This window comes from Kryptolebias marmoratus, linkage group LG14 (assembly GCF_001649575.2).
Source record: "Kryptolebias marmoratus isolate JLee-2015 linkage group LG14, ASM164957v2, whole genome shotgun sequence".
NCBI classification, from domain to species: domain Eukaryota; kingdom Metazoa; phylum Chordata; class Actinopteri; order Cyprinodontiformes; family Rivulidae; genus Kryptolebias; species Kryptolebias marmoratus.
The window spans coordinates 16,448,939-16,474,131 of NC_051443.1; the positions used below are offsets into that span (position 1 = coordinate 16,448,939).

Sequence of the window (25,193 nt, forward strand, 5' to 3'; positions counted from 1 at the left end):
TTCTCTGCCCATTTAACAGAAGTGCATGAGGAATTACCGTCACAGCTGAGATAATTACAGATTAAAGTAAAACAACAATAATTGTATACCATTCGAGTGTTTTAGATGCACAAAAAACCCTAAAGCATTCATTCTTTTCGGGTTGTAAAACATGAGATGTGGAGTTCTTTTCTCCAAATAGCAGTTTATAAAAAAAACTTTCAGACTATCGAAGCCTCACTAAGCTTTACCACCATTGATCTTCTGCATCAGCTCCCACATATGATTCTTATTGCTGGTATAAATCCTCATTTCCTTTTGACTGATCGTGGTTGCTACATGTTTACATATGCAACTCTCTCTTTATTACACAGCCTCCATGTAGTTCATCATGCATTGCTCCTTTTTTTAATCAAGGAGGGTAATTGTTGGATCTTTATTGCAATCTATACAGCAGTGGGCGTGCTGGACGTCATTAACCACCCAGACAGCTTCACTGATATATATTTTTAATCTTTAAACCTCCTTAATACCTTGGTTTATATATCAGTATTACAATATAGTCAGCAGGTACTGTAATCGCCTTGTGATTACCCTGCTGCCTATGCAATATCCTCTTCGCCCTGAGGGAGTTGGACCTCCATTTGAGCTGTAATGGATCATCAAATTCAATAAAATGGCCAGTTCCACATGCATGGCCAGGACTAAACACCGTCTATTTAAGCCGGATGTCTCCGTTTTGACGATGACAGCCTCCAGATGGCGCTGAAGTCACCCAAGGGGAGCGGCGGCCAAGTTTTCTGCTTCATAAACATTCCTTGTGCTCCCAGAGAGAGAAGAACACTAATGACAGCAGGTGGTTTAAACAGAGTTCTGCACAATCTAAAGTGCATACATATGCATGCCTGCAATAAGCTGGCACTGAGGCACAAGATGAGTTCACCTACAGATACTAATACTGCTCACCCCAACACACACACAAACGCACACACACAAACACAGAAGCACAGTCGTAGTCCATCATCTCTGCGGTTCACATCCCTGCAACACATGAGTCAAAATGCTTTCACTGTCACTGCCCTCCAATCTTGTCCTCAAAGCATCGTTCCACTCGCACAAAGAGCTAAATATAGGTGGAAGCTCAGGGAAACAGCTGCAAGTCAAGAGGACCCGTCTGCTGTGCACAAATGCACATACAAGCAAAAATAACAGTAAGGGATGTTCATCATCCCTGCTGTCACATAACCAAAGCAAAAATCATCATCCTAAATGCACAAATACAGCTACAAGACAAGTTCATTTTTTCTTTATAAAAAGCCAATTGACTGACAGGTTAAATAATTAGTTTTCTGACAGATTGATGTTAACAGCCCTGCACAAATGTAATAATATTGTGAAATGAAGCGTCCATGAATATTTATTTCCCTCCTATGTTGAGAGCCCAGAAATATGTTTACATGTGAGCACTGATCAGAACAAATATGTTCCCAAACATATGACTCTTCTAAATCTTCTGGTAGATCAAATACCATTGAAAATTGTCTTGGCTCTTTTTTAAAAGTTCTGTAATAAACTCAGACATTGATATAGATTCCTTGAAGGAATGCATCTTGTCTGATGCTTTTCATGTCCGAGTTTAAGACTAAGATTGTCTTCAAGGTTTTGGTCAAACCTTGAAAACAATATTATGTACAATCTCGTGTAATATTGTGAGACATCCTGTTCAGAGTAAGTGTTGCACCACAACATCAGATTTAAGCTCAATAACCACACAACCAATTGTGTTAAAGCCATTTTTGTGTTGGCAAATGAAAATCAGCTATCTTAAATGCGTGAAGATAGCCATCCTAAATTGGATTCTCTCCAAATGTTGATCTGTTCTTGATGTACACCTAATGATTATTTTCTGAAAGTTTCCTTAATATCTGTTCAGTGATTCATGAGATATTTTGCTAACAACCAAACAGGGTTGACTCCAAAAGGTAATGCTTAAGTTATTTTGCAAATATCTCGTGTAATGAGTAGCACTTGGATTGTGTGTTGTGACTAATTCTCAGCTACAAACAAACCAAATTTTAGCACAATATCTGTAAAATTGAGTGAATTATTGCCATTTTTGTGTTTTCTAATGTTAGCTGGCCATGACAACCACCTTAAATTGGATTTGATTCAAAGATTAATCAGTTACAGATGTACAACTAATGATTATTTCCCGAAAGTTTCAACAAAATCCATTCAGTCATTCATGAGATATTTTGCTAACAGACAGATAAAGTTGGTTACAAATACTTATAGACAAAATTTTTAACAAAGCATTTGCACAATCTGTTAGAACTCATGTGTAGAGAATCAGAGTCAGCAATTACAACACCAAATTTCAGGTCAATATCAGTAAAACTGACTAAAGTGGAACTCTTTTTTTTAATATCAGTTGTGGCAGCCATCTTGATACAAGTTGACTCCAAAAGTTAATCAGTTTTAAATGTTCATCCAAAAATTATGTTCTGCGGATTTCATCATCTAGTGTTTCATGAGATAATTTGGCAAAAAGACAGACACACACAAACACACAGACAAAGACAAAAACAACACATTATGGTTCCCCTTCTCCTTTCAGCAGCAAAGGATAAAAATAATTTATGTTTAGATATTTTAAATATTTAAACCAATAATAATCAGTTAATCAAGTCTACCTGATACTGTGCATAAACTGTATAGATAGCTCAGTAAATAATCACAATTGACATTGTAGACACATGAAACAATAACTAATCCATGACAACTGTAACATCAGATCTATTGTAACTGCAATAAAGTGCAGCCACACGCAAGTCTGGGAAGAGCAGAGCTACAAAAAAAAAAAAAAGAGCATCAAACTGCACGCTGACCCAGCTGGGAGATTGATGCACCCTGTCCTTTTACAAAGGGCATTTTCCTGCACTGTAAGCTGGTGTGAGTGTGTGGACAGTCCGGGCTCCTCGCATCCTCTGGGACTTTAGTGCAGTCGGCAGGCATAAGTGTGTATGTGTGTGAGAACGTCTGGCAGAGATGTGAGGCGGCTGTGTGTGTGTGTGTGTGAGCTCGGCTGTATGAGTACAGGTATTAATAAATGAAGAGGAGAGATGGCTGAGACATGCCTAAGGGCTGACAGTACAGGAGAAGGCAAAAAAAAGAACAGAGTATGAAGAGGAAGAAAAGAAAGAGAAGAAGACGGATACATGGGGAATTAAGGACGTGCATGAGTAGACAAAATGTGAAAGTTGGGGGGAGTGAGAGGAAATTAAGAAGATAAGAAAATGTAAAAAAAAAAAAAAAAAGGAAAGGAAAAGACGAGTAGGAGCACAACCAGTGAGAGACGGAAGAAAGAAGAAGTGAATAATTCAGCGCCACACACTGCAAATGCTGCACACATATCGATGAGATCAGAGTTTTAATGGGTGGCTTCTGAGTGTGATTTTATGGTGAAATCAATCAACTAATGCACATCGCATGCTGTCTGTGTGGAGGTGTCACTTTCACGTTGCTTCATATGTGTCTACATGTAGCGTATCAAACGCTAAAAGCCGCCAGAGTTTGTGCAGGTAAAGGATGACTCAAATGCACAACAGTTAAAGCAAGGGAATGTAAATGGCAGAGAGGGGAAAAGGGTCTGTGTTGGAATCGTGTAACAACATGTGTCTTTCCACCTCCTCACAACTCTAATAGTGAGCCAGACAGCCAGCAGGGGAGCTGATTAATGTCAGACATGCATCACAGACTTAACACATCTGCACAGAAAATAACTCTGCTGAGAAAAATGATAAGCAAGGTTTATAAAAAAAAAAAAGAAGAAAAAAGATGTGGATTATACTCAATGCTTGTATCTTTGCTATTAGAAGCATCTTAATCTGATGGTGTGATAACTGCTCAGATTGTAACTACAGTCAGGTGTGATGGCATTTTATTTGGATTTTCTCCAATCTGAGAGATTAATCTCTTTTAATCTGCACCTTTAATGTTCAGTCTGCCACCGGAGCAGCACCATTATGAGTTATCCTGCTATCCACACATGAACAGAAACTCCTCTAATGCACGTAGACCACTGCAGGGGATGTTTACACTCCTGTAAACCCTTGTGAGCACGCTCCAAATCTGCTTCCAGTGGACTAACACAACTGTTTATTTCAAACAAACAATTGCTACCAAACATGCAAAACCATGCTCATGCAGGTGTATGCGTGGAAATGACGCTGTATGTACTGCAGTACACACCGCCAGTAAAAGTACCATAAGGCAGATGCACTAAGTTTGATGTATTATTCAGCGCCCCCCCTTGTGAGTTGCTTTACCCACAGCTGCTATCACAATGTTTATGCTCGAACAGCATTTATGTGGATGCACGATGATAAGGTGCCCAGTTCAAGCAGCACAATTAGGCTCTTTGGATAAGAGCACGATGCAAAAAAAAATTACCACATTAATAAAACTGAAAATAGTGTCACAGCAGAAAAAAAAACCCAAAAAACTGTTAAGTTTTTTTTTTCCATATTTTCTCACAAAAATGAGTGAAAAATGCACAAGTTGCTAACCTCAGTGAAAACTTCAAACCGAGCGACTAAAGGCTTTTACTTCATATCTTTTGTCCTAATTTTAAAAAACAACAAATAAACAAAAAAACAAAAAACAGGAAAAAGCATCTGGATGTAGGTTTCTGCTGTGATGCATCACTGTCCTCTTTATCGATCTGTGGGCTTTTCTTCCTGCCGTATCTTTTGCTCTCACACACTCTCAGTGATTTCTCACCATTTCTTTGCTCTATCAAGAAAAAAAAATGGCAAAAAATTTTTATAATGCAGCTATTTGAAGACTTTTATATGATGGAAAAAGCAGGACTGACACTTACTACAATCAGTCTAACTCCTTTATAGTACAATAATATCCATATAATGTGCCTAGTCAGTCACTGAGCAGATTTATAAACCTTTAGCACAAATACAGTAATTACCACATTCATCAGTGGCTTCTAAAGTGATGTTATGATTTTTTATTTTTATTCTCACCTATACTCATTATATGCTGCCAGTCACCACTCTACGATTCATTCACCCACTTATCCATCGACTCTGGTTGTCAACGCATTTAACAGTCCGCCACTCCAGAGAGCATTTTTCTTGTCAGTCACATTTAAAACCTGTCAAAAAAAATCCTCTGGCCCCTAATCATGCTATATTTTGAATATTACACCTTTCACCCGCTGACAAATCTGCTCTTTCTTTTTGTCAAAGAAATAAAAGGCTCAAGCTAAGGAACATCTGCCAAATGAGTGCGTAAGTTAAGTCTCAAAGGTTGCACTTTGTAGCAGTTACTGTTTACTTAAATCACATATCTGAGCTCAGATCTCTCAGAGGAGATGTAATATGTGTGACTTTCTCACTTCTATTCCTATTCCTCCTTCATCTTATATTACATACACTTCTCTTCTTACATTTGGGGAGGAAAAAGGTACTAACATGAGCGTAATTAGGTCAAGTGGAAATATTTTGCCATCGTGAACATGATTAAAGGTCATATTTTCTATTAAAAAATGTCTGCCTGACTAGCCTCCTTTCATATAAATCTATAAAAGCATTTAAGGTGTGTATAAAAGCAAACGGCCATCACATACATAAAATCACTAAACAAGTCTAATCAGAGATATTGGGGCAACATGTGATAAAAATAAATAAATAGAGCATTATTGGTGATTAAAAAACAAATATTTTTAATATTATGCACTCAGATTAGCAGTAGATTTGACTTTTTTTTGATAGGCTGCGTCAGTCACACTTGATCACACTAAACTACGGCTCTGCCACCTGTGGCTTTGACTCACATTCAGTTTTTGCTAAGGCTATGTTTTGCAGTTTTCTGCAGATATATGAATGAAATCTCTGAGACAGAATGAGACTAACAATACAAGGAGCAAAACAACTTGATCAGTTTGAGCTGCTAATTCATTAGCTACCTCATTACTGAAGCTTTCATCCATACAGTGTTGCTTTTCTCTTAAAAAACAATGATCAAAGTGAAAGTGAAGTTTTTCCACACATATGACATTGAAATAAGGCATTCTATATAAATATAGCAAATGACTTGGATAACAATAACATTTTGGCTCAAAGGCCTGCCTTTGATAAACACTAATAAAAAAATAATAATAAAAGTTAAATATGTCTGCTTTTATTAGAAAAAATTTTGTAAGTCACAATAAACAAATTGGCCTAATTTTTGTTTACCTACTAATTTATTAGGCAGCTAGTTGTTATTAGAAAGGTAGAACACTTAACTAATTAATTGTCCACACATATAGAAAAATATCACAAATATTTGAGTAGCTCAATGACTAAAATATAAAAAAGTAAGTATATAGGCGCCCTTTTCACAAGCATTTGTGTTGTCCTAACACCTAAAATTGACAATAAAAATCCATATTTCCAATTGTTTTTATTCGTGGTGAAACAAACAGCAGACTTTTTAAATAAAGTTTATCTCCCACTCTTTGAGTTGTGTTATCTTCATTTTAAACTTCAAGCACATTTTCCAGCTCTGGTTAAATTTGATTTAGTGGGAGAAACAGCAGAAACGGCTCTTTTTACTGTAAAGGTTGCAGAACCCTGCATTAAACAAATTAAAAGGCAGGAAGTCCGATCCGTGGGCAGCGCAGTGCTGTTACACTTTACCACATGCTTTTTCATCAATGCACTTCCCACTACAGGGGTGCCTGTTTCATGGCAGGTGTACCTTTTCTCAGCACAACATTGGACGATCAAACGGGAACATGAACGGAACATTGTGCTGCCTGCTGTATTTAAAGAACAAAATCAAGGAAATTATAGGGCCCTGATTCTTATATTTCAGGAACTTACTGTATAAATTTACAAGTAATTGTAATGATGTAATGATGATTGGACATGAAAAGTTCCTTTTAGAGACAAGATATTATTCACTTTGTGCTGCATTCACAGCAGCCTCCTATAAACTATAGTGGGAAAGTGCATTGATTGGGCTTTATAGGACTAAACCACTTAATCACAGACAATCAGTGTTCGCTTTGATTTCAATATTTAGCACATTGTAATGTGTATGAATAATAAATTGCCATTTATGGACCAACACCAATCAGTTTTAAAAATCAGCCAAAAATTGTCATCAGTAGTTAAAAAAAAAAACCAAACAAACACACACACACACAATAGGTTGACCTCTAATTCAAATTCTTTAGTAATTTCTTTTGTTTTCTGTGACCTTGTAATGTGGCCTAAGAGCTAATTGCTGTTGCCTAGGTGATTGCTTATGTCTGCATGTCCCTTCTCCCAAAAGATAGGAGGAAAAGTGGAAGACGAGAGAATTTCAAAAACCTATTTTGTGTCAGGTTAGGGGAGGATTTTTGAAACAATAAAGAACTTGTTCAAACAGGAATGGTAGCAGGTTTCTGTTTTGTACCAGAGGACAGGTCTGTTACACTAAACTAAGAATATTATTTATGCATGAGTTTATGGCCATTAGTGAAATGAAAGCAGCTATATAAAAAAAAAACACAGTGCACTGTTTGTCATGCACAGAATTGACTGGACTAATGAGAGAGACAGACTCTAATACATCCATTCAGCCCTCTATAGTGATGATTAATTTACGACACCCCACCTTCTCTGATCCCCACCCCACCCAGCTCCCCCACACACACACTGAGCCTCCTCCCTCCTCTTCCTCTCTCTCTGATGCCTCGTCTCGCGCTGGATCCCTCTCTCTTGCTCTCCTCCCTTCAGCGTCTGATGCAACGCGTTACCAACCACAAGTGCTTCCCTCCCGTTCAGACACAAAGAGAGCAGCAGTGCTGGGCTGGGGAGGGGGAGCAGGGGTCGGGGGAATCATCTCCTGGATCTACCACAACCCGCTGTGCCCCATGGACACAAACAAGATAAACACCAGATAAGCCTGACAAAGGCAGCAGTGCCAAGGCACTGGAGCTGGCACGAATACCAGCACCAAAACGCCCCCTGTTGGGGATAAAAGGAACAGTTTGGAAGAGAAGAAGAGACAAAGGAGGCGTTGAGACTGGAGGTCATTGTGTGCCTAACGGAGCAATGTTCTCTCATGGCATGAAAGCCCTGATCTCCAGGGATCTGCAGGTGTTTCCATAACTGAGGAGAAACATTGCAGCAGCTAAAACAAGAGATGATATATATGTGTGTGTGTGTGTGTGTGTGTGTGTGTGTGTGTGTGTGTGTGTGTGTGTGTGTGTGTGTGCGCGTAGATGGCAGGTGTATGACTTGTAATAAAAAATTGATATTTTTTATTTATATAATAATCAAAAGCAGTTTAAAGTACAGGAACAAAAGGACATCCACATAAGATTTGCACTTGTTTGCGTGATATTGTTCAAGGAAATTTCTTTCTCTCCATCGTCTCCCTCCCGATCTTCGCCTTCAGGATGTTCAATAATTCACTGAAAGAACGAGTCTGCGATGGCTCAGCAGGGGGCGTCAAACGTTTCCAGCTTTGGAAGTGAAGAGGAATTAACATGATGTGCACAAGTCTCACTGGCACACGAGCACACAGATACCACACTGCACACGCCGAAAGGTGATACTTCTAAAAGCAAATCTTTGCACTCGTGTTTATGTATTCGCACGCTCACGGGGAGCGTCTTCACACCTTCCTACTTTCACACTAGTTACTGGATTTAAATAGTCACGCTTCTGAACTTTGCATTTATTTTACTTTTGATTTTAAACACCTCTCTGCTCCACTCTTATCCGTTCATTTGGTCATATGTGCTTTTGATGTCTTTTTTTTCCTCTCATATTTGCATCAAGCTAAGTTAGTAGCATTTGTCAGTGGCAAACACAAAAGCACACAGAACAAACATTTTATATTTAGAATAAAAAAATCTCAAATCATTTAGAACTAAATATTTAATTCTACAAATGACAAATAGTTCAAATCTCAGTTATACAATTTGAGGTGGCTCTGTTTCACCTTCTCTCCAATCATTCAGTATTGTTGAACTTTCTACTTTAGTACGACTTACTGCAAGGTGTTGTAATATTGCAGCAAGTGGCTGCAAAAGCTCCATGATATTTATATCTGCATCCCCATGAGACCACAGGAGGTGGTGTATCTATCCCTGATTGCTCCCTTTTCCTCAAAACAATCTTATTGACGCAGTGCTTTTTATCTAACAATGTGTTTCAGAGGAAAAAGAGGGGACCGCCTCTCTTCTAAAACAGCTGGCCTTTTCTAATTTGCTAGTTCCACTGACCTGAGCAGACTCTGAAAATCATTCTGTATTAGTTCTCCTAAAATTCATTGTCAGGAAAAAAAAGCTAATTAAATTTAAGAACTACGCAAAGAAACACTTCATAGGTTAATATCCAATCATTTAAATCTTAAAACAGCATTAATGCACCATCTTTAATCTGAATATTTGGAGCTCTCTCTGTCTGTCATGTGAATCTGTGTGCAAAGTTATGTAAGAAATGATGGACAACAAGTACAGTGTCCAGACTTGAGTCACATTTGGGGGCTTTTGGAAAAAAAGTTGGATAAAAAGTGAGAAAGCAGTAAGTGCAGCAAATCTAATAATACTTCTGCAACTATTTTAGGACAAAGTTTCCACAACGATGTTGGGAAAAAAGGAAACCTAAAAAGACTTTTAAACATCTTTTCTTACAAACTTTCCTTGATAATTTAATTTCAGAACACACTAAGACACTATGATTATTTCTGGAGTGTCTCTAACATAGTGTACAGCCCACCCACTCACAGCTTAGTCCACTTTTAGGGTAACGATAGAAACTGTGGGAGCTTAGAAGCCCCGTTCTGTCTGCAGCAACTTTCTCCAGCTGCTTTGGGGGGATCCCCAGCTGCTCTGAGCCAACAGGGAGATATAATCTCTCCAGCAAGAGCTGCGTCAGCCTCGGGGGTCTCTCTTCAGCACTAAGGTTTGTTATAGCGACTGCATCTCTGCAGAAGCTGAACTGTTCATCCACAGGCAGCGTCGCACACTGAAACTCCTCCACATTCTCACATGAAGGGGAAGAATATGTACAATCCGATGCAGGTTGTTGTTGTTTTTTTTGCATGAAGCTGATCAACGTGAGGCACCAGAGCAACCTCTGTGCTCATCGGTGTCTGTAAAACGTCATCGATTAACTTGTGCCTGCTAAAAGCTGCTCTCCCATTTTATAACGAACAACTAAAACACAACCTCTTCATTATAGCTAATCAAAGAGTCAGACTTCGATGCTCTATTTTTTTAGGTGTTTCTTTTTTTTTTTTACTTCTCCTCAGTGTGCTTTATATTTCACTATGAGAATACTTCCTTAAACAGAGATGTCACGATCACACAATAACGCTCCCCCCAATATATGCAGAACAAACATACTCTCTCCATGTCTCAGGCTTCAACCTGCTCTCAGCAGCTAAACCTAAGTCCACTTCACGTCAGCAACATCCGAGAGTTGTGAATCACTTCATTTGCACCAATTTCAATAAGAAAGCAAGACAGCTATCGTGTTTAAAAAATATGGCACATTTTTAAATAGGAGACAATTTATTTCTATTTTTTTTGTTTTGCATTTGTTGCCTTTAAACAACATAAATAGGGTCAGTGACCTCATTGTTCAGCAATTAAACAATGGTATTTTAGAGATGTGAGGAATCCTGCGTCCTCATCACCCAGAAAAGTGGGTAGAGTGAGCAGTTACTTGGATCTATATTGTTTGAAGCCACAAGTTGAGCTGTCATCACACCCACCCCTCTTTTTACTCCGTCTCTGTCTGTCTCCCACACTGACAACACCCTGTTACACAGCATGACATGCACACACACACACACACACACAAGCTTCTTCTCACTCACACAGCGTTTTATCAGCTCTCTTTACCTCTGGACACTATTCACACACTGGTTTTTAACAGTGGTGTCACCATTGGCCAGCTGCTGGAACACCAAAAAGACTTAACAAATAGCGGATCACATGAAAGCCGGTCACGCTGACTCACCGTGTCGCAATTTCACGCACATTTCTCAGAGCATCACGAGTTCTGACGAGACAAAAATCATCCCACAGAAGTTCCACTACAGCAAATAATCAGGGCGCACAAACTCTTACCTGTTCGCTAACGACTTTCCTTCCAGCTCATGTGGCTTGAAGAACCACTTCCCGATTCTCACGAACCCCTTATCCATCAAACATCTGGAGCGTTTCGACAAAAAGAAAGACAAGAAAGCCAACATTAGAAAACAGTTTTACCTCATGAGCAGCAGGATAACTGAAGTGATGTGAAATGTAATGAACTTTTATATGATTTCATATAGAAATGTTACGTCTAGTTGAACTTGTAGAAATTTTTGAACATTTTCTTGAACAAAACTCTTACTTTTCTTACTACTTTACTGTTAGAATTATGCTCAGTTTTTTATACTTAAACTGCAGCAGAAAGGACTATTTTTTTGCTAAATCAGAGTACAGCCTGACACAAGCTTTCTCATTGGCGCTCAGAAAAAGGGAACGGGGTCTTATGCTAATCTGCTTTTCTCCAAATGGTTTGCACTTTCGCACACATCTTTTCAGAGCCTTTTTGATTTTGATCAGATCAAAATGTGAGCACACAAAGTTCCCTTCAGTCATCGAGCTCACTGTATGGCATTACCACCATCGTTTTAGACGACTCATAGAGACATTTGTCTGTGTGTGCAGGTGTCAGTGAATTCCTCTTTAAATCCTGTGACCTGGGTCACAAAATTACAAAAATGCTTTTTATGAAGTGATCTGAGTTCAGCGCTCCCTGTCTTTTTTGTCCCGCAGTTCAGTTTCCTTCCACTGCAATCTTATTAACACATTTTCTATCATTTGTCAGTATTGTAAGCAATCTCATCATTTGGGTGATTAAATCAAAGCAGTTGTCAAATAAATCAGGACTGACTGCCCATACCAGTATTGGTGCATCTCTAAACCAGTGGTTTCCACATTTTTTAGCTTTCTGACCACAAAAATCATTGGTTGAGCTACACAAACATTGCTTAAAAAAGGAAATAAATAGGGGGACATTGACAACACAGATAGCTTAAACTTTTCCTACTATATTCTGCTTTTTTATTTCTAAGTAATGTTTTATAGGAAAGATATGCTAGCAGAAACTATTTTTAAACTTGTTTGATTTCTGGAGATCATTTCAAGACCCCCAACTTTATGTTTTGTGACCCACCCAGGTGGAGTCCTGACCCTATAAGAACTACTGATCTAAGCTAGGAAGTCTCAAAGGCAGTCTTTTAAAGAATAAATAGTCAAGTAATGTTATGATTTGATACAATAAGATAATATAATCTGATGTGATGCAGTACAGTATAATAAGATACAATATTATGAAACATTATACTTTATTATCTCATTGGGTAAACTTTTTTTTGGACTCAGTACTTTACTAACGGGTGCATTCACAAAAGATTCATACATACTATAAATAGATTACTGAATCAAATTTACGCAATATAATAATATTGGTATTAGATTGCAGTACCAAGAGGGCATTTTTTATTGATCAGTATCAATATCAATCAGTAGTTGCCACACTCAGCTCCTAATCTCTGCTGTCGACTGATAGTTTTTGATTTTACATCAGCCGAGCATATGGCAGCCACAATATTGGAGCTGTTGTGATGTAGCGTGCCAACGTGTCTGACTGCAGTGTGGAAGTATTTTAATATACAAAAGGAGTCCAGCTTAGCAGCTACTTGCAATGTTTGCAATTTGGGTATTTCTCCTGGCAGTAGTGATAGAGCTGCATTCAATGTCACCCATCTAATCAGCCATTTAAAATCCTAATACTAATCTGAACAGCACACCAAGTTCACTCGACTAACTTTTAAAGCTACCATGGCGAAGCAACACATGTCAGAGGAGGCTCAAAAGAAAAGAGGCAAGTTTTCACAGGACAGGAATACAACAAAAAGGATTACAGAAAAGGGGGTCTGAAATTGTTGCTCTGAGTGAGCAAGCAGTATAACTTGAGAAATAACATGAACGCAGGTTTTCTTTACTGCAGTGTAGAGTTACTGAGGTGTAAAGCACATGATGCTACTGATTTAATAACTAATGTATTTGTGGTATGTAATTTGCAAGTCTGTGTTACAATAAAATGCACAAAAAAGCAAATAAAAGATAAAACAGGAAGGATAATAGTATTCCATGAGTTCTTTTCAGTACCAACAGACTTTGTATCTGTGGATATGAAGCAAACATTAAACAGCATCCATATGTTCCCTCCTTGACACGTGTAAAAATCAGCTCTTGTTTGTTTTAAACAAATTAATAGAAAAATAACAAAGTTTACCTCCAAACATTATGTACATTTTTAGTATTTACCACTTTCTCCTTTACTTTTGGTTCAGCTGAGTGTCCCTTTAATGGGTATTTATAATACTTTTAGTAATTTAACAAATTTTGTTTATCTGATTTTTGTTTTCTATAATCTATAATCAGCAATAGACATAATCATCATATAACACTTTCATGTGCTGATCTGTGCAAATTCAGTTTCTAGGAAACTTTATATTCTTCTAATAAATGACAATAAAGGTGAAAGCCTGCAGCAGTGAGATATAAATCTTTCTCTATAAATCTGGTAGATCTTTTCCTCTTCCTGACTCATCAAAACATCTGAGCCTGATTTATTTTTTTTTTATTTCCACACACACTGAGCACATTTTTCCTTTGAAATTCATTGATGAATTTTGCAACAGAGATCTCTGATCATTACATGCCTTACTAGGTTATGCAAACAGAAAAACTGGGTAAAAACATGCCTGACATTTATCTTGAAGTCAAAGTTAGTTGTGTAACTTTTATATGGTAATCTCAATTATAATGATACGAAGATATTGAAACATTTATTGATTGTCTATATGTATACACCAGGCTGCGATTTAGGTCAGCTTTATCTGTGCCATACTGAACAGGGAGTGAACAAAGAGGAAGTGAAAGTGATCCCTCTAGTGTTGAAACAGTGAGCTATAAACAGAGTCAGCTCCAAGGTAATAGGAAGGTTAATTCAGCCTTCCTCTTATGATGATCACTGAGGCTTAACTTAATAGAGAGCAAATATGTGCTGCTTCATTTAACAGATGGCTCCGACTCAGAAAGGAGAGCTTTGGGTACTTGGGCAAGTGATTCAGCGCTCAGATTATAATTTCATTAAGATGAAACTCATGACAGAAAACCAAGGTTGTGTGTCTGTTTAACTGTTAGTTGTTTTGTTTGGAGATTTCTCTTTGAAAGTTCAAACTCACGGGAGCTTAGACTCGTCAAGTTGCACTTTAAATACAGAACTACTACAGCTCAATAAACACATACAGTCCATCTTTGTTTAAAATTTTGGCATTAACTGTTGCAGTCAACCTTGTGTGTCTGTTAGCAAAATATCTCATAAATCACTGGATGAATTTTAATGAAACTCACAGAAAGTAATCATTTGATGCACATGCACAGCTGATTAAATTTTAGAGTCAACCTGATTCAATATGGCCACCAGAGCTAATCAACTTTAGCCAACACAATAATGGGTATAACTCAGTAGCAGCTGAGAGTGATTCACAACACGAACTCTGTTACCAAAATATGTAAATAATATCCCTTCATAGAAATCCCAGAAAATGTACATCTGCTAAATACTTCTGAACTCTACATTGTCATCTAAAAAGTTCTGTCCACTGAAACTGTATGAAATACATTTTAAGTTTTGTTATAATCTATAATGATTAAAACAGTACATTATTGCAAAGATTATAATGGGCTTAAGTATTTGTTTAAATGTATTTAGATATATTTGTTAATAGGTTTCTGAATTAAATGAAGTTAAATTTAAACTGTCGCTTTTTTCAGTCATGTTTGACTGTTTTCATATGAAAAATTAATGTTATTTTTTTAACATTTAGCTGGCGGTGGCTTGCTTCTCCATCTCCTTTAAGCTGATAATCTGTGTCACTTTCCACTCGCCACACCAAGTGCAGGTGAGTAGACTTTCAGTCCCACATCCCAAGAGAAGACTCTAGCAGCACCCACAAATGGAATATGACCGTTTCACTTTTCACATTTTGGTCCATACTTAAGGCTTTGTAACTTTGCAGATTATTAGAAAAATCTTTAAAAAAATGTATGTGAAAAAAGGGAAAAAAATTTTTTCTTTTTTTTTTTTATTTTTAAAAAGCTATTCACATCTAGACTGCAGCTCTTATAGTAAGTCCAAATAATAGCGATAGTTTTACCTTTCCAGCAGGTTGTGAATGGCCTTGAACAGAAGGGTCCTGCACTCGTAGGACAGTCCACACTCCCAAAACCCCTCCTCAGCCACTGAAAGACAAAAGCGAAACAACATGTTATTAAAATCTCATGCTGACATTTCATATGACAATAAAACATCAGCACACATCACTTTAAATCAGTAATAACTATATATGTTTGTAAAAAAAAACATGCTGTATGAGCTGATGAGAATATTTACACTTCATATCAGAAATGAGGATGATGCTTGCACTTGTTTATGTGTGCATTTGTGTACATAGGCTGCTCGGCTGTGCAGCTGTCACATTGGCTGCGGCGACATCCCAGTCAAACCCCCATGCAGTTGTCAGCCCCTGTTAGGCAGCGCGTGAGAGTTTGCCTGTATTTATACAGGTTGACACACATGCCTGTGTGCTCAAGTTTTCACATGCACACACAGTTTTTAGCTGGTTTGTTTTTTCTTTTTTTTTTCTGTTTTAAATTTAGGGCGACCGAAGACAAATGCTTTCAGATGAACTTCTGCTCTGCCTCTGAGGTACCAGCAAATGTGTCAAACATGTTGCCAACAATTCCTCCGTCTCCTGATTTCTCACCACCACCGCCACCCCCGCCACCCCTCCGCCCTTCCCTAGAACTACCCTGGCACCAACCCCCATTGCCTTCCTCCTAAAAAGGGAGACACTGACAAAAACATACACAGCGGCCAGTTAGCAGTGCTTCTCTTTGTTCTTTGCCTTATACCTGCAGGGCTGCAGGAAGGACTGGAAGACCGTGGGTGGGTGTTGTGTTTGCTTATAGGGTGGCGGCAAAGAAACTGAGCATCACAGGAATACACAAGAAGAAAAAAAAAGAAAGAAAAACAAGGAATGAGAAACAGGGAGGGTTCGCCTGGGGGATGGGTGTCTTAAACCCCAGTAGATGTTTCCTCTTTTGTCCTTTTTTTTTTCTTGTCTCCTTTTATCTGTTTTATTTTTTCTCTACAGTGTAGTCCTTTCTTCCCCTCTGCTGCTTTGTTAATATTTCCCTTCTGTTTTTGCTTCCTTCATACCAATGTGAATGAAATTTCCTTACTCGCCAGAATTACCCTGTAACCATGGAAACGCTGGCGGTGAGAACATGGCGCCTTGGCATTCAATTTCAACGCTGGTCCCTCCCCGCCCCTCACCCTCCTCCTTCTCCTCCTTTCCTCTGTTCTATTGCTTCCAACACCCCCTCCGCCACCTCCTTCCCCGCTCCCCCTCCTCCACCCCCACCCCTCATTTACTCCTGCTTCAGGGCTCAGACAGGAAACTCGCTCCAGCCAGCTCTTCCACAGAGGAGAGAGATACAGCATGAGCAGAATGTCAAGTCTTCAGAACTCATTAGCTGTCTCACTGTCCCTGCATCTCCTCCTTTCACCTCCTCCTCCTCAAAAAAAAATCACCCAACTTTTTTTTTTTTTTTCGTTCATTACCAACTCTCTACATTCCCTCTCCTCATGGCAGGCTCCATGGCACGCTCCTGACCCCTATTACTCTAAATCTATGTGACTGACTCCTCACCTTTCCATCATTTCAGCACTTCCACCCAAATGCTGGCAAAACTTAACCCTGTGACCTTACAGAGACTGAGAGAAAGCCGCACTGCATTTGTTCTGATAATTCCTGCACTGCGCCGTGTGTGTCGCCAATCTTAATATTGTGACAGCGGCGTGTTATTTTAGGAGCCTGAAAACACGCAATTCCCTTTTAATGTGGATTCGTGTTGGTGGAGTCAACGAGGCAGCTCAGTGCACCGACGTGTGACAAACTGGAGGGTTTTAAAACAGTAATATCTCAAAATGGCTTTAAAAACTGACACAGTCAGCCACAACGTTTTGGATTTTTGTTGCCAGTCAATCAGAGAGAGAACACAGCTGGCTCAAGACAGAAGGCTGCTGAAATCACTAAATGCCCTGCTAAAGTGCAACAGGGCTTTACAACATCATAATCCATCATTCATCACAAACTGAATTATGAGGAAGTGCATGATGTCTGAAATGTTTTAAAGCAACTGGATGCTGTCAGCCCTGGTCTCTCTTACACTATTACACCTTCTAAACATGTATGCTGCACTGGGGTTTATTGCATTAAACTGAAAACTCATTTTATTTCAGCATCAACTTTAAATGATCCTTTTAAAGAAGTGGATATACTTGTTCTTATATGTGAGAACTACTATAATCTTCTTTATTTTACATTACAGATTGTCCTATAAATTATGTATAGTTTGAAAGAAAATGAAGAGAGATGACTAAGAAAAACTATTAATTGTTAAAAAAAAAAATAAGTGAATGTAGCCACAGTGCCATCACCCATTGGCTGAAATGTGGTATTTTGAGAACAACCAAAATGTCAAACTTCTGTCGTGTTGGAAGCAAAGACATTTGGATGAGAGAAGGAACTGAGGAATAAGGGAGGGGAGGACTCCATGCAAAATAACCACATGACACAGCATCCCTGCTTTCTGTTTAAATGAGAAAATAATTTGGTTTCTGAAAGACTTAAAAGTTGCATCTGGGACCACAAATCAATAAGAAAAATAGGGCAGACAATTATGTCTACTCTCAGGAACCATCAGTCTGAATATTTTCTTGATTATTCAATAAATCTTAAATCCTAAATAAAACCATAAAAGGCCTAGTATTTCCTCTGCCTTTAATGTGAGTGTTTTAAACTAAAATCATCTCATGATAAGATGAAATGCAGTTATAGCAGTTTAGGTCAAACGCTATCAGTAAGAATATGCACAATCTCAGGCAATATTTTGTGAGATCTCAAGAGATGTGATTGAACAAAAGGATATGTCGTGGATAACTCGCAGCTACTACCACACCAAACTTTAGCTCAGTATCTGTAAAACTGGCTGGGTTATGTTCTGCGTTTGCTAAGTTTGCTTAGCTGTGGTAGTCAAAGTTCATCAGCTGTAGATGTTCATTCCATGATTTCTCCCTGAGAGTTTCATTAAAATCCATCCACTGGTTCACAAGATATTTTGCTAAAACAACAAACAAACAAGCACACACATACATACAGGCTCAGGGGATACACATTATTGCTCCACCTTCACTTTCAACACCAAGTGATAACATCCCATAATAGGTCCATAATAAGTCATTGGTTTCTATAAGAACCTGCTTAAATACCTCATTACTGTAATCTACACTAAGAGCAAATAATTATGGAAAATAACCAAGAGAAATTCCACCACAACACATTTATTTAATTTATTGTAATTTTTAATGAGTTATTAACATTTTGTCAGCATTACTCAAGTACTTAATTACTCAAGTAATTAGTTATAATTTTCTTTAAAACCATCTTTAAACATTTAATTTTGGGGGATTTATTATACAACACTCATACAATGTATGTCGAAGCAAAGAAAGAAAGCAAATTCTTACATTTGAGATAATGTATTACTGCCTAAAATCAGCTAAGAGTTGAGAATAAACGGCTGATGTTCTGATAACCAGATTAGCAGCAGCTTTAAAAGTATCACTTCTCGTGGATGTGAAGTTTGTCCACAGTAGGTCCCAAAACTGCACTCACACGAGTGTTGGGCCTGACTTTGCATGAAGTGTGCAAAGTGAGGTCATGTTCTCACAAATGCAGGTTTCTTCCACTCAGAACCCGCACACACACACACACACACACACACCCTCACACACACACACCCTCATTCTCGTGCCACAATGCTTCCCAACTGCCCAAAACACAAACAAGCAGTGATGGAACTGGGTCGCCACTTCCACTCTTTCTTTATTTCCACCTCTCCTTCTCTCTCTTTTCCATCTTTCATCGTTCCACCTCTCTGTCCTTCGGTCTTTTTCATTTTTTCCTTCTCTTGCACGTTTCCTGACCGTGTTGGATCATCCACCACAAGAGGGACTGACCACTTACTGCCTCGACACTGTGGAAACAAATACAAAGATAGTATTGATCTAAGAAGGAGAGAAGGCGGGAGCTGAGCTGTGACAACGCTCTATCTTGCGCATGATGACCTCTGCGTCGCACGTTTCATTCTCCTTCCTTTTTTTCTCTCATTTGTTCATTTGTTTTGGATCAATAACACCAGCAGTTGTGATGTTTTGCTGTGTCTTTGCAGGATGGGAGCAATGAGCTCTAACTGGGAAATGTTTGCATATGTATGATGTGATGTGGTTTCACACAAAGTCATAGTGCCTCTTAAGTAATTAGCTGCCTTGCTGCATATCTGAGCAAAGGCTGGTGTCTTTTTGCAGTTTGCTCTTAAGCGTGCGCTTATCTTTTTATGTGAATAAGTGTGTAGTGATTGCTCATGGAACCACAGCTCAGTTATATGCTTTTATCTGTAAAAGTGGAAAAACATTTATGAGGCTTCACACATGGGTGGAAAGTGAAACAGAGTAAAGATTGACACAGAGAAACGGGGATAAAAGATGGTAATTATATGTTTTCTAAGTGCTTGTATTCATACAGGGATCGACAAGCTTTTTATAGATTACAGAGAACAGCCGGAACGAATCATCAAATATGTCTCAAATCTGGAACTTTTTTGTCTAAATTTTACAACGAACTGTTTGAAAAGTTTAGAAAACACCTGATAAAAAGCTAAGCTGTATTTCATTTTTATTCTAATTTTTTTTTAAAACCATTTTATGTGTTGGGACTATAAAGAATGTCAGTTCCCTATAACACTATATAGGGAACTGACAAACACACCTGCGTGGCATGAGTTAAATCTCACAGCACATTTATTACAGTCAAACTGATGAGTTTAGTTAGTTTGTGAACACCTTCGGGTGCTTGATAAGGTCTTAAGATGCCACCCAGGAAAACTAAAAAGCCATAAAAGCTGACTCTTACAAACACAGAAAACACATCTGTACTGAGCGTTTGAATCAGCACAAATAAAAGTGAGTCTCTTGTCACATCATTAATAACTCTAATAAATATGTCATGTTTAAATTTATTCGCTCAGTACAAACCTTACTACTAATGAAATGTTCAACTGTAAGTTTGCTACATTTTTGTTTTATTCATTTTTGCAAGTATAGTCTTTTGTGTGGCACAGTTTGTAAAATGCAAATCTAACAGGCTCAGTTTCACATGCTCTGATGGGCATCACAATAATAGAAACAAAACTGTTCAGGAATGAAACAGGAAGCACCAGAGGGGACTGCTAACTTTAGTTATAGTGTTGCACCAGCTTGCTGTCTTTGTGTTGGCTGCTAATATGACATTGATGTGGTTCTTGAGGTTACGCAAGAAGGCCAAGGAAACAAAACAGAACAAAGGGTACCCTTATGTGTGAGAGTATTTATGTACAGAAAGAGACCACATAACAGAATGACCTACTTTCAACTGCATAAAATTGTGCCACGCTCGTTGAGAAAAAGAAATGAGAAATGTAGATTTTATTTACAGCCCTTGGTATGTCAATAGGAAAACTACTTAGTTTGGGTTAAATCAAGAATGGCTAGGAAAGAACCATGCTTTGGATTAATATTGAACTGAAGGTAATGGCACAGAAAATTATATTTACCCTGCTAAGGGACACAGAAGTGCACCTACTGGCCTAATCTACAGGGCTGACAAGTAAAACGGATATTTTAAAAGACTAAAACCACGAACTGAATGGACCAGAGACTGTTGTGATTGTTTTGTTGACAACTGCCACACAACAAATTGAGAAAAATAGTCCATCTGTCCATCTGTCTATCCATCCATATATACATACATACATTTTCTTCCACTTATCTGATGTTGGTTAACAGGAGTAAACCCAGAAAACCCTTCTCATTTCATTGGCTTGTATTCTTTTTTTCCATCACAATTCACATCTCATGACCATTAGTGAGGGATGAACCAGTAAACTAAGAGCTTTGTCTTTTGACCCAGGTCCATCTTTACTATAAGAAACTTGAACATTGCCCTAAATACTAAATACTCACATACCAGTGGAGATATGGAAATGTCTAGGAGAGATGTCAGTGAGATTTTTGACGCAATTATTCAATGGTATTTTTGAGAATGAGAAAATGCCTGAAAAACGGAGGACAAGTGTGTTGGTGCCAATTTTTAAGAACAAGGATGATGTACAGAGTTGTAGCAACTAAAGGGGAATTAAGTTGATGAGCCACACAATGAAGATCTGGGAGAGATTTTTGCAGATGACATTGTGATTTGTGGTAAGAACAGGGAACAGGTGGAAGAAAAAGGGATGAAAGTCAGCAGTAGAAAGACAGAATATGTGTGTGTGTGAATAAGAGGGAGGCAGAGGAGCAGTGGTCACAAAGGTGTAGGACTTCAAGTACTTAGTGTCGACTGTCCAGAAAGACGAGGAGTGTGGTAAAGAGGTGAAGAAGAAAGTGCAGGCAGGATGGAGTGGATGGAGAAAAGTTTCAGGAGTGATTTGTGTCTAAAGGGTGGCAGCAAAGTGGCAATGACAAAAAGACAGAAGACAGAACTGGAAGTGGCAGAGCTGAAGACGTTGAGGGTCTCCTGGGAGGGATGTGGATGGACCGGATTAGGAATGAGGTCATCAAAAGTACAGGGCAGGTTAAACAACTGGGAGATAAAGTTAGAGAGGCCAGACTGAGATGGTTTGACATGTGCAGAGGAGGGACAGTGGGTATATTGGTAGAAGGATGTTAGAGATGCAGCTGCCAAGAAAAAGACAAAGAGGAGATATCTGGATGCAGTTAGAGAGGACATGGAGGGAGTTGGAGTGAGGACAGAGGACACAGAAGACAGAGTTAGACGGAGGAGAATGATTCACTGTGGGTACCCATGAAAAGGGAACAGCTGAAAGAAAAAGGAGAAGAAGGACAACAGCCAGTTATTGGCAAAGGAATAATGGTTTACAAATAAAAGTTACTGTTCTGTAGCCGTTTAGGTTGTGCAAAGACAAAAACTTGCATGCAGATATGACATTTCTGCAGCTACGGCACAATTAGATGTCATTCAAAGGACATAAACTCATTTAGTCAGTCAGCTCTTTCAAACTGTGGAACCTAATTAATAAATTATATAATTATGTCATAACAGGCCTACTTTTGTTTGAGCCAGATTCATTCAGCTTAATTGCTCAGTAAATTTATGAAGCTGAATTACAAATGTGACTGAACTCATCATTCAGGAAATTCATCTCCACTTTCAAAGAAAGTAAATCTGTGTAATTCCTACAGATTATGAACCTTTAGGTCTATTAATTCTAGAGATCACAGTTACAATAATTTGTTCCCAGATTTGTCAAAGTCTATTAATGAAGACATCAAAACACCTTTTGCTTATAATTTTTATGCCACCAGACTTGAACTGTCTTTTTTTTCTCTTAGGGTAGTATCTCATTAAGCTGCGACTGTCAGAGACTTGTTAGCAACCCAAAGTTGTAAAAAAAAGTGTGAGAAAATATGCAATTTTACTGTTGCAGGCTCTCTAAACTGTCTGTGTGGCCATGTTTTGCTCAGACAATTTTTGAAAACTGGGGTCTATTTTTGTGTGCACGGCTATTCTAGGCCGTGCACAATAATGCATTGCCCACCTCAACACCCACATCTTAACTGCTTTGGCCCACTTGGCAGCCACCCACACATTTATTATTTAATATACTGGAAAAGACTTTTGAAATGTAGACAGGCAGATTTGGATCCGTTTCAGCAAACATTTTGGAGACTCCCTGGCGAATGCCAGTCTCAAACTAATTGTCAACAGTCTTGGCCAGTTTGTCCAATGTAGCTGTTTGCTGTCATTTTTCCCTTTCTGAATCCACTGTAGTTGTTTAAAAATAAAATCTCAAACTACATCCTAAATTATCCTTAGTGTTTGTTGATGTCTTTATATTGAAATGTGAGCTCTAATTTCCAAGCTGAGTCGACTAAAAAAAGGGGATAAATTAAATAAGCATGAAGTGCTACCAAAGCTGGAAATATTGACTTGAACAGTTTTTGCAATCTACATTTGAGGTGGGAAAAAGCAAATCTGTTTGTCAACCAACCCAACAGTACAACTGCTTCTTTAATTTTAAACTTTTTTTATAAGGAACTGCTGTTGACTACAATTAAATTGTCACACCTCAAATTATTATTTGAAGTGATGCATTAAACTGTTACAACCACAACTAAATCTGTGTTGGAAAAAGGCAGCATGTTTCTCATTTATCATCAGACACAAATTTTTAATGTTCCTGTTAGCCTTGTTATGCATCATCCCATTTATTTAATATTTCTCTTTGGGATCAATTTGACACTATGGAGATGTTACATAACTGAAGTGAGATGTGTGGTCAGCTATTTCAGTAGCTGTTCCTTTGACTGAGCCCACACTTTTTGGCTTCAGCTGTGAAAACCTGTATGAATTAAAAGTAATAAAATCTGTGTAAAATTTGTTTATTTATGGCAAATAGCTGAGGACGAAAGCTTTTACTGTTGATATTTTATGATTTCCACATAGAAAAATGGAAGATGTGTAAAAGAAAATCATCACACATGCAGAAACAGACTTTAGCTCAATATCTGTAAATATGACTATAGCCATGTTTGTGTTGGCTAAATCTGATTAGCTGTATATTAGTGAGTTGTAGATGTACATCCAATAATCACTTTTTGAAAGTTTCATCATAATCTGTCAGATATTTTGCTAACAGACAGTCAGGGTTGACTTTATTAATTTATGGCAAAGTTTACACAGAAATGTTAAGCAAAATGTTGTGCACAAAGTATGCATTGTGAAAGATTCATAACTACTACCACACCAATTTTTAGCTTAAAAATTGGCAAACTGGTTTTGTTATAGCTATTTCTGTGTTTGCTAAGGTCAGTTGGCTGTTGCAACCGTTTTGAATTGGGTCGACTCCAAAGGTGAATGAGTTTTAATAAAATCTGTTCAGTGACGCTTGAGATATTTTGCTATCGGTATAGACAAACAAACACATGCACAGACACAGACAAAAATGTCCTCAGCAGCGGGCAATAATACAACATTGGGGCACTAATTGCTGGGATGTTCGGTTTTAACCACAGATAAATGTTGGGTCAACTATTTGTGGTTGAGTGCCAGATTTTCTGGTGAAGTTATTAATGCAGGAGCAGGCAGCAGCTTTGTAGATCCATTTCTGCCTTTTCTTATGCATCTGCTGCTAAAGTCTACAAAAGCACCTGAAAGAAAACTGTAAAAAGAAAAATTCAACACGTAAATTGAGGACAGTGTGGCCTTGACCTTTCTTGTGCCACCAGTGAATCAAAGAATTCCTGCACAGAATGTTTAATGCGTGATCCTGATGTCCACAAAACTTTTAAAACTAATTTCCCTGGTTCGGTTCTCTTTGACAATTCTAGTACAGAGTTTAGAGTTCTTTTCAACATATATAATTTTATGAAGTAATTTAATAAATGTTTACAAGGCCATAATTTTCCCAACATTTAGTTAAACCGGAACAGACGGCATCCAGACCCGCCTCACAAAAGTTTTCATATGATTTTTTAAAGGGTTCACCCTTCACAGTAAAAAACTTGGTAACTGTGGCTGATATTATTTATTTCAGTCTAAGCTGTGTTAAATAAAGGATATTTGTTATGTTGTTGTTTTTTTACTTTGTCAGAGGTATTTTTCACTTTTCCTTATTGAAATGAAATATTTTGGCTCTGAATTAACTGGAAATCACTAATTATTGGAAAATAAAGAAACATGTAAAAAAAATGATACATTCTATATAGACACATTTATGTATTCTACATACATACATTTATTTAAAAATAACCAACATGAGAGTTGTGAGTTAGTCAACAATAATGACTGAAGGAAAGCACCAAAAGTTGTCTTTTTTTAAAATGCAGTTCTACTTTCACTTGAGAGTAGCTACATTCAGTACAAACAAAGAATAATTGTTTCAACAATTCACACAACTACAACTT

General features: G+C 38.0%; 1 protein-coding gene across 2 annotated transcripts in view; it reads right to left on the reverse strand.

The window, feature by feature from the left end:
- The window catches only part of LOC108231041 (mediator complex subunit 13L), a 94,342-nt gene that overhangs the window by 18,720 nt on the left and 50,429 nt on the right, over positions 1–25,193 (reverse strand). For both annotated transcript variants that reach the window (XM_017407858.3, XM_017407857.3), the window contains exons 3-4: positions 15,265–15,349; positions 11,114–11,197 (exon numbers count right to left, since the gene is read on the reverse strand). In XM_017407858.3, coding sequence (XP_017263347.1) covers positions 11,114–11,197; positions 15,265–15,349 — 169 coding nt within the window. The remainder of the gene's footprint in view (positions 1–11,113; positions 11,198–15,264; positions 15,350–25,193) is intronic.